The sequence below is a fragment of the Notolabrus celidotus genome, chromosome 15, assembly GCF_009762535.1.
Source record: "Notolabrus celidotus isolate fNotCel1 chromosome 15, fNotCel1.pri, whole genome shotgun sequence".
NCBI classification, from domain to species: Eukaryota; Metazoa; Chordata; class Actinopteri; order Labriformes; family Labridae; genus Notolabrus; species Notolabrus celidotus.
In genome coordinates, this window is record NC_048286.1 from 13,958,625 (window position 1) to 13,969,216 (window position 10,592).

Consider the following 10,592-nt stretch of genomic DNA (forward strand, 5'->3'; position numbering starts at 1 on the left):
GAAGGCACTCTGTTGCTAAAAATTACATTTGGATTAAGGACACTTTCCCTTTGTTCAGATGCCATGTTTCCTTCTCTAACAAAGCTTCATGAATATTTAACGTTCAAATAGAAGCATTTTCCCTTGAATTAAAACAGATGGTAACAGTAGTTAGGGTTTTCAGCTTTGGTGTAAAACCTACCTTCCTGGTAAAAGAATTTGATGAAATTCAAACAGGATCTGCTGAGGAAGATAGAGATTAAGCGGAGGAGTAACTGATGCTGAATGTCTGTTGTTGTAAATCAAGATTTGAGAAACTTAATTGAATGATTGATACTGACTAGCAATGTGTAATGTATTAGGAATCTACAAGAATCCAAACAAGTGCTGCTCTCAGTAAACACCTCCCACACACACATGCACACATAAAGAAAGACCTGTTGCTGTGAAAATATGCTAAAAGTGATCTCTCTGGCATTTGGCAGGGCAAAACCACAAATTATGGTTGCAAAGTGAGACAGCATTATGAGTGTTCACTGTGTGGTCCATCACCAGCTAAAGACCCATCTCCCCTCCTGCTGTTCTTTGCTGCCCTTCTCCCCTCCTGCTGCCCCCTCTGCTGGGGGTAGCAGGCAGTTGACCCTGGTTAAAATTCAACTGGCCCAACAATATTGTGGTTAGACTTTTGCTTAATGGCATGGTCATGGATCTAAAGGAAGTGAAGTTGCAGAGTTTAAAAAACAAACCACTCCAAAGATAAATACATATTTATACTGTACCTTATAGATGACAGCAGGGTGTTCCTTTTGGTGTAAACGATTCCCTGTTATTGAGCATCTTCTGAGGAATATAGACAATGAAAAAAAGGGCAAGTCAGCTTTTTCTCCTCTTTGTTTCATTTTTTGTATTAAGATCCTCTAATTGATCCTCATTAGAGCCTTGATGCACAGAGTCACATTCTGATCATATCTGAAGGTATTCTAAGAGTGTAAGAGGAGGGGAAGAGGAAGAAAAGAAGACGTGGCCAGGGCAATGTAATGCAGCTTAATGCTGTAGTGTAAACCAAATAGTAAGATCCAGTGAAAAGATTATTGAGTACTTTTTCTTTAAAAGGTTAAGAATCAATCCTCAAACTAAAATACATTTAAAGCCGTTTCAACTCCCATGGAAAAGAGAAAACGACACTTCTTTTGGAATTATGTTATTATTACTTAATATTACTGCAGGTAAATTAAAGGGTGCATCCAAACAAACTCACGCACTTGAGGTCTACTACCTGCACACTGCTAGCAGGAGACGGTATTTAAGCTAATTGTTGAGAATACCCTAACAAACTCCAAAAACGTCCTTATGTATCCAGATTTGCACCACTATAAGCACAATGTCGGCCTCACGCTTTTTGCAAAACACTAAACACACTTTCATACATTAGACACAGAAGTATATAATGATGTCACTTCCTTCAATTCCAAAGCACCGACTGTCAAATTACCACAGCTAATTGGTTAAACACAGCCATCAGGTGCGCAAACACAAGATTGCTAAATTGTGGACACACCGATCAGGTTTAAGCACTATAAAAATGCAGCAGGTGAGTTCACCTGTCTTCAACTGGATACAGTATCTTATGTTTGTCTGATATTTGCTGAGCTTGCAGTGTTATGCACGTGTAGTAAAACTGGTACATGTTTGATGTGATTCTCCATGTGTTGACATGTTGACTGATTTGGGTATTGGGTTTCATATGAGCCCTTCCATAGAAGGGTGCCTATTGCTTGTTGTAACTCTTCAAAAATGAACTTCATATTTTACCTTTTTTGAACACTGCACTCCATATACTAACACATAAATTTTTTATTTATTTTTAAGTTATATTTTTGGCCTTTTTGTCTTTATTGGATAGGACAGCTGAAGATAGACAGGAAATGTGGGGAGTAGAGAGCGGGGGAAGACATACAGGAAATGGTTGACCGGCTGAAAATCGAGCCGGCGACCCCTGCGACGAGGACTGTAGCCTCTGTATGTGGGGCGCTTAGACCGCTAGGCCACCAGCGCCCCACTAACACATACATTTAACTATTCTAAATCTGCATTGGCCCATCTCAGGCAGCTTTATTTCAATTTTTACAAGGTTTCAAAGCAGACAAATTTTGCATTTATTTCAGTCCTGTTACCAATACTCAGATTTCATTGAAATAGCATGATAAATATAATGTCAACAATGTTCTGTGTTTTGCCCCTTAAGGTGATGTGTATTCAATAGAAATGGCTGTTTAGATTTTCAAGTGAGTGATATTTGTGACCCAAAATTACTTTAAATGAACTCAAATTGTATATTTTTTAAAACACAAAGCCATTTTTTTCTTCTTGTTGAGACTCACAAATGGTATATATGTATGTGTATATGGGTGTATGTGTATATGGGTGTATGTGTGTGTGTATGTATGTATGTATGTATGTATGTATGTATGTATGTATGTATGTATGTATGTATGTATATGTATGATGGTAATATGGTAACAAAATATGGTTTTGATGAATTAATGTATAGTTTTAACAGGGGTTGTTTCATTTTGCAAATGATCTGAGGTGTTCTTTTAATTGTGAAGTGTTTTCCTGTTTTCAAAATCGTGTTTAAGCAATCGTAAAAAACTGTAACAAATGAGACTTTCATCTGTGGGTGTAATGGTCCTCTCAGCCACAGAGGGCAACACCTCCCAGTGTGACGATCACTACTGGAACGAAACCAGTTACGTGTGTTACTGTCGCCATTTTCAATCCTGAGGAAGGAAACGCCTTGAAGGAGGAAGGAAATATATCAACTCTGTAAGTTTATAAGCTATACATCAGTCCAGACTTTTATTTTTTTAATTGTTTTAAGCTGAATGTAATCAGTCGAAAAGCCTACAAGGTGTGCGCAAAATCGTCTTGGTTGTCGCGACTGTTTCAGGCAGAACACCGAGGGAAATACTCAGATACTTTTAGCTAGTCGGCTAACTTCTAGGAGTTTACTTATCTGACCAACAACTCAAATTTTCATACTTGCTTACGCGTGTCGCACATCTTTCGTTTTAACTTGCAATGACATAAATACAATAAGACAGCTGCCAGACTAGAATATTGTGTCTGTCATACAAATGTTGGCCGGATGAATATTAGCATTGCACCTTAGCCAGCTAAAGTTGTTTGCCCAGGTAAAAGTTGAGCAACTTTTATCATTACACATGAGCAGGCTGAATGCCAACTTACTGCGTCGCATTGAAGCACCTTGGGTCTTACATTGCGATGGAACAGAGGTCCTGTCATCTGGTGCAGGGGTTCCCAAAGTGTGGATCGGGACCCCCTAGGGGGTCGCGAGACACAAATGGGGGATTCGTGATATGTCATCCAGAATGTTTTTTTAAGGTATCTAAAAATATTTATTAATTTTTTTTTAATTTACCTTGTTTTCTTATGTTTATCTTCCTTTTTATTTGTACTGTTCATTACTATTATTTCTTGATTGTTGTAATTTTTTGTATTTATTCATTTTATTCTTCTCTTTGTTGGTTTTGTATTAATTGTATATAATTTTTTAACTTGTGGTGAACAAAAAAATACTGAAAAAATGCAGTAAATAGTTAAATGACAAAAGTTATCTAAAAATAGTAAATTTGAGCCATTATAGTAAAAAAAATATCGACAAAAATTGTAGCTACACTTAAAACAAAACCTTGAAAATAGAAAATGTAATGAGTTTTCTGTCTTTCTTTTTGCCAGATGACTCCTCAGTTTAGGGTTAGTGAATAGTTAATCATCAAAAGCATCAGTAGCAGTAGGCTCATTCATAGAGGCACAGGAAACACAGACACATGCTCATACAGGTAGGCTAATTTTCTGCAGACCAGCTAAATGAAGCCACATGAAATCACTATGAGGGACAGTCGGGGTCGCTATTCTTTGGCACCTATAGTTTGGGGGTCGCAGGAGGAAAAGTTTGGGAACCCCTGATCTAGTGTAACTTGCGAAGAGCAATGTAAACACAGAAACCGGACAAATGAATATGTAATATGAATGTATAATTTGACATAGATTATCACACTACTAACCACTAAAGACTCCTGTGATATTTCACATACATGTGCAATACTTTGATTTCCGGTGCAATACCTCAATATCCATGTGCAATATTGTAAATTATTCAATATTCTACCTTATTATTACATTCATCTACTACATGTGGACTCTGGCTTAGGCTAATTTAACTTATTTCATGTCTTTAAAAGTACTTCTATACCTTTCTTTGTACAGATAGTGTTTTTTATTTGGAATTTTTGGATTTGTGTTTAAGTTTATATAATTATTGTCCTTACTGTCACGTTGTGTCCTTACTGTCTTGTTGTTTCCTTACTGTCTTGTGTCCTTACTGTCTTGTTGTGTCCCTACTGTCTTGTTGTGTCCTTACTGTCTTGCTGTGTCCTTACTGTCTTGTTCTGTCATGTTGTTTCCTTACTGTCCTGTTGTGTCCTTACCATCGTGTTGTGTCCTTACTGTCTTGCTGTGTCCTTAACGTCTTGTGTCCTTACTGTCTTGTTGTGTCCTTACTGTCTTGTGTCCTTACTGTCTTGTTGTGTCCTTAAGGTCTTGTTCTGTCATGTTGTTTCCTTACTGTCTTGTTGTTTCCTTACTGTCTTGTTGTTTCCTTACTGTCTTGTTGTGTCCTTACTGTCTTGTTGTGTCCTTACCATCTTGTTGTGTCCTTACCGTCTTGTTGTGTCCTTACTGTCTTGTTGTTTCCTTACTGTCCTGTTGTGTCCTTACCATCTGGTTGTGTCCTTACCATCTTGTTGTGTCCTTACCGTCTTGTTGTGTCCTTACCATCTTGTTGTGTCCTTACTGTCTCGTTGTGTCCTTACTGTCTCGTTGTGTCCTTACTGTCTTGTTGTGTCCTTACTGTCTTATTGTGACCTCACTGTCTTGTTGTGTCCTTAAGGTCTTGTTCTGTCTTGTGTCCTTACTGTCTTGTTAAGTACCAGTGTTCCATTCACCATGTCAAATTCCTTGTGTGCGAGCTCACTTGGCAATAAAGCTTTCTTGAATCTTGATTTTTGAATAAAGCTAGCTGTCACTAAAAATTGGCCATTTTTCTGACAGCTAGTTTCATGTGCTGCCTCAGTATTCCATGCCTTTCAGTCTTATCATTTTATTGCCTTGTTTTTCTAATCAAGAATGCATAGACAACACGTTGATATCTTAAAATATATATTTAGATGTATATTTAAGATTTGAAATAAATTGACAAACAATTGGAATAACATCTATATTAATGATAAAATTAACTTTTCTAGTAAATTAAATTCTTCTGCTTTACTTATTTGTTTCTTTATAATTTTCCATGACTTCAAAAGGCCCCTATTAAAGATCAGACTCATCAAAAAGTACACTGATGGTCTAAATCGAGTTATAATAAGTGCAACCATATGTCTTAATGCAAAAATATTCATCTGGAAGTACATGGAAGAAGATCAAACCGGGAATCCTCACATTCAGACGGGTTTTTTGTCATGATGGCTGTGAAGATTTCTCAGAATATAATTTTTTTTTTAAATGTATATATATTTTTTGTGATGACACATGTATAAGTAATGTTCTTAATCATGTTGAGTTTTAGCCACATGCTTCAGTGCCAGCGTAATATCTAATGCTGATGTGTTTTCTCTGTGCACAGGTTCCTTTTTATTTTGTTTTTTTATTTTATTTTAATTTGAAAAGTAGTTTACCACCAAAGCTGCCATGGGGGGTATTTTTTCCATGCTCTTCAAAATGAAGAAGGACATGAGGATCCTCATGGTGGGTTTAGATGCCGCTGGAAAGACAACGATTCTGTACAAGCTAAAACTTGGAGAGATTGTGACTACGATTCCTACAATAGGTAAGTCAAACATTGTGAAATAATTAAGTCTTGTCTGCGCTCTTACATAGCTGTTACCGCTTTTGTTTTTTAATCAAACAGAATAATACTTTTAAGAAGTCAGATTACACATCGTTAAGTCACCCTATTACTTTTAAATAACAACTTTCAAGGTCTTTGATGTGACTCCTATGTTCTTTTCCATCAGGTTTTAATGTAGAGACTGTAGAGTACAAGAACATCAGTTTTACTGTATGGGATGTCGGAGGTCAGGACAAAATCCGACCGCTTTGGCGTCATTACTTCCAGAACACACAAGGTAAGTTTATGTCAAAGTTTTTCTCCTGACATTTGTTGCTTCTGAATAAGCTGCTGTGTAAGAGTTTTTCTAAAACTCCCTAAATTTCTGCTCCCTTAATTTTAAGAGATACAGTACACATCTCACACTTAAACACACTCATTTGCCGTCGCTCCAGGTCTCATCTTTGTTGTGGACAGCAACGATAGAGAACGAATTGCAGAGGCTCGTGAAGAGCTCATGAGAATGTTGGCGGAGGAGGAGCTACGTGATGCACTACTTTTATTATTTGCCAACAAACAGGTAAGTCATACTTTGGAGGGATGGGCATTTTAATTTCCATAATCGTATACACAAGCTCTGGTTTTTAAACAAGTTCCACTCACTGCTTTTAGGAGTGTTGTTACTTTGGGTGTTGTGAGCTGATCATCATTGTCCGTAGGAAAGTGTTCTGGGAGTTCTAGTTTAGAATGAAATACGTGAAATAGGGCTGAATCAATTCCTCGAATAACTGAAGGTAAAAAAAACCCTGGAGCAAAGTATTTGCCTGAAGCCTTCTTTAGACCATCAGTGTTCTGTGTTTTGTGCACGGAAGTCCGCCAATAGGATATCTGTCTGACGTCAGCTCTGAATAGCCTGACATTCCTAATAATTTTCATTTACCAGCAATCTAACACAAAGACATTAACCAAACAAATTCAATTTAAATGTCTTAAGTAATTACTCAACTATTTCACAATCCTTCACTAAGATGACAACTCTTTAGTGGCAGAGAGTGGTAAGGAGACCGCTGTTAATATAATCATTTACCCATGTTTCCATACATGTAAGGTCATTGAGCTGTGTTATCATTTCACTGTATGTTTTCTTTGTTGTTATTATGCACACATCAAACCGTAAATAGTAAACCCTAGAGGGATGTCACAAAACAAAACTTGCTGAGCATACGATTCTTATTAAATTACTTGATCAATCCCCTGGACAATTGATGGCATTCCAAATATTGAAATATTCGTTTACTGCATCCCTGAAAGTCTTGTCCTTTAACAAAGCTCAATGAAAGCACATATCTGGTTCAGCTTGCACTGCACATTGTTTTTTCATGCAGTTGAAATACTTAATCAGGGTTCCCACGCATCCTGGAAAAACTGGAAAACCTGGAAAACAGTTGACCGGTTTTCCAGTACTGAAAAACACCTGGAAAATGGGAGAAAAAGTAAAATGTCCTGGAAAATCACGGATTGTCCTGGAAAATTATTCCAACGTGACTGTGTGCGACCTGACAAGGTTAAAAAAAAACATCCTCATTTAACATTTGGGGCCATTTTTGTCATTCAGATCTATTTAGGTCAATTTATGCACTGATCCTCTGATTATTCTTATTCTGATTATTCTTATTCTTATTCTTATTTATTTCACTAAGGCAGCTTCCAGATTCCTTTGCTGACTCTTTTGTTTTTTTCTTAGCTAATTATATTTTTTTTGAGAAAAGAGAAAGCTGAGATGAGAGTTGCCCATCATTGTTGCTTGGTTGCACTAATAAAGTGCTGTACATCTGTGGTTGCATTATTCTATAATCAATGTGCCATAATTTTTAAGCATGTAAGAGATGATTTCGTCGATAGCCATAGACTACATATACTCAATGTAGACTTCCACTGAGAGGAACACATTAGACTATTTAGGAACTAAATTAGGAACTAAATTTAGACTGTCATACCAGCTTAATCACCGAAAATGTCCTTGAAATGTCCTGGAAAATGATCTTTGGAAAAGAGTGGGAACCCTGTTAATATTTCAGGCCTTTTGGATACTACTCTTCCTCTTGTGTCAGATCAGGTGATACCTGACTAGCAGCAGTTGTGCTGGCTAAATATCTTCGTGGTATGAATGTTTGCAGATGTGGATAGAAGCTATATCACCACAACAGCATCAGTTCTTAACATATCTGTTACTCTGAGTCTGAACTTTGATCAAATAGTAGTCAAGTACTAATTCCAACTCCTAATACTTCATCTGTCTACAAGCAGGTGTGTATCAAACTCTGTAAGCATCATGATGTTCGATCTTTAATGTGTTCTGTTTATTATTGTAGGATCTTCCAAACGCCATGTCCGCATCAGAACTCACAGACAAGTTGGGACTTCACACCTTGCGTGACAGACAATGGTACATCCAGGCAACCTGTGCCACTACTGGGCAGGGCCTCTGCGAAGGACTGGATTGGTTTTCTACTGAGCTCAAAAGACGTCATTAATCACCTGCTATCCAAATCTAGTCCACTCCCGCCGATCTCTAACCCTGGTCTCTGCTCTTTGTCATGCAGAACTTGGTTACCTGGTCAAAAAAAAACCTACTGCAAGCCTTTCTTATTGTCACCAACAAACAGGGCAGAGGTGGGGTTAATTAATGATTGCAAAGATGTTTTTATATAATTGTATTTTAACTGTAAATATATTTGGTAATGGGATAGCTTGTTGCACTCAAATCATTCTGTGTTTATTTCTTTTTGTGGCTGTCAGGCAGCCGTGTGTGTATTAAATACGAAAAGGAGGGCAGGAATTTACCAGAATGTTAGCAGCAGAACTTCAATCTAATCTGAGTTTTTGTTATTATGTGGGCCTTTTAAGTTTCAAAAAACGGAACACTGTTGCACTGCTTAATAAACAGAGACTACATGTAGCCTGCCAAATGACCATTAAGTTAACACTGGTTTTTACTTTTTGTTCCTTGTTTTAACACAAGTCTGTCTACTTTGAGGACTCCCGTCTCCAGCCTTTATTATACGGTACATTTGCCATAAATGAGATATGCTGCAATAATATAACATCTGCCTGCTTTATGGGTGTTTCAAGGCAGTCCAGTGGACTTTTATATGTATAAGACTCGGGGTTCTCTTGTGTTGCCTTAGTTATATACATGTTAGAATGATGTGGTCTTGCATACGTACTAGGTGTGAACATCATTAAAATGCACTGACAGCAATAACCCAATGATACCTTATTTAAACATCCTGTAACTTTAACTTGTGTTTGATGACTATAACCAAAGTTTTACACTACAGTAGCCATATCGTCTTCAACCAAAGGCTCTGTCTAAGCAGGTCATGCATTGTTTCATTATATTGTTTTAAAAAGGTTGTTCTAATGACAATAGAACAAAATGTGGGTTAAATGTTTAACATGGCGTCTCTGTTTCCCTCTGTGCTGCACATCCTGAGCGTTAACAACAGGTCGGATATTTGCCTTCTAGACGCATGATGCCATTTATTTTCAAGCAAGGTGAGGGCGTTATCTGCTCTGAAGATGTCATAGGGATGCATTAAACATTGCGCTGAACTGCCTTAATATTTAAAACTGTTTGTCTTATGAATGCGTTTTCTATTTAAAGCCTTTGTTTTGTAAAGGGAAGTCGCCAATTAAAGTGATGGGATACAAAAAAAATGTCTGCAAGTGTTTTTATTCTCTTTTAGTCCATGTTATAGAATTACTTCATGACAAGGTCAGGAAACTGCTTTTCTCCCTTCTTGGCATTACTTTGCTGTAGCTTCATAATATGTACACCTAATCCGTTGTCTTTAAATACAATGTACTACTAAAATAAGGCAGTCAAACAATATATAAGTTAAAAACAGGTCAATGTAAGATATATGCCAAACATGATTCCTGTATCTCAACTTTGAGTTAGCACTACTTTGTGATAAATAAAATTAGAAAATGAAAATCCCTAATTACAAAATGCTTTTAGAGTTTTGGACTGTTGGAACTAATAAAGGCAATTATAGGGTGTCCCTTTGAACTCATGGAATTTACATGCAGTTAAAGCAATAAGGCTATCTGACATTAAGAAAAAAACAAAAAGAGGATTTAACAAAAACATGAATTGAAATCTGTCCTATAGCACCCTGTTGTGACAGTCAGCCCTTGAGCTATGGAATAATGTGATGCTCCAGATAGTGTAAACGACCTGATGGTTAAGTTAAACCAGTTCTAAAGAAAGCACACCCTGGTTTGCATTGTTTAGGGGTGGCAATCTAGGACAGCATTCCTGCAGCTTGATTAGGCTGCTATGGTCAATGCAGTGAAGCCTATAAAACATGGCAGCAAAGTATGGTGCTAGAAGGGGAGTGTGAGTCTCAGGTTCTTCATAGGGCTGCTTTGTATGGCCTCCTCTCCTGCTGCTCTATCAGCTTGGTTTGTGTGTGGCGGTCTATCGGTACTTGGTCATATAAAAGGACCAGCCTGGTTTTTTGCACTCTGCTTTATGAATGCCTTGCTCTTTTTTAGTGCACCCCCCAGGTGCCTGCCAGCAGAATACCCTCTTTCAGACCAATTCAAGGCAAATGCAAACACTACACTCTATTATGACCAGTGAAGAGCATTCCAATGGTATCACCACAGTCAGGGCGCTAACCTAGAACGGTGA

General features: G+C 37.5%; 1 protein-coding gene across 1 annotated transcript; it reads left to right on the forward strand.

Moving 5' to 3' along the window:
* Nucleotides 1–2,675: 2,675 nt before the first annotated feature.
* Nucleotides 2,676–9,155, forward strand: arf1 (ADP-ribosylation factor 1). The gene is made up of 5 exons (XM_034703144.1): nucleotides 2,676–2,805; nucleotides 5,687–5,890; nucleotides 6,078–6,188; nucleotides 6,346–6,470; nucleotides 8,263–9,155. Exons 2-5 carry the CDS (start codon nucleotides 5,752–5,754, stop codon nucleotides 8,422–8,424), a joined length of 537 nt encoding a protein of 178 aa, XP_034559035.1. The 5' UTR covers nucleotides 2,676–2,805; nucleotides 5,687–5,751; the 3' UTR covers nucleotides 8,425–9,155.
* The last annotated feature ends 1,437 nt before the right edge of the window (nucleotides 9,156–10,592 follow it).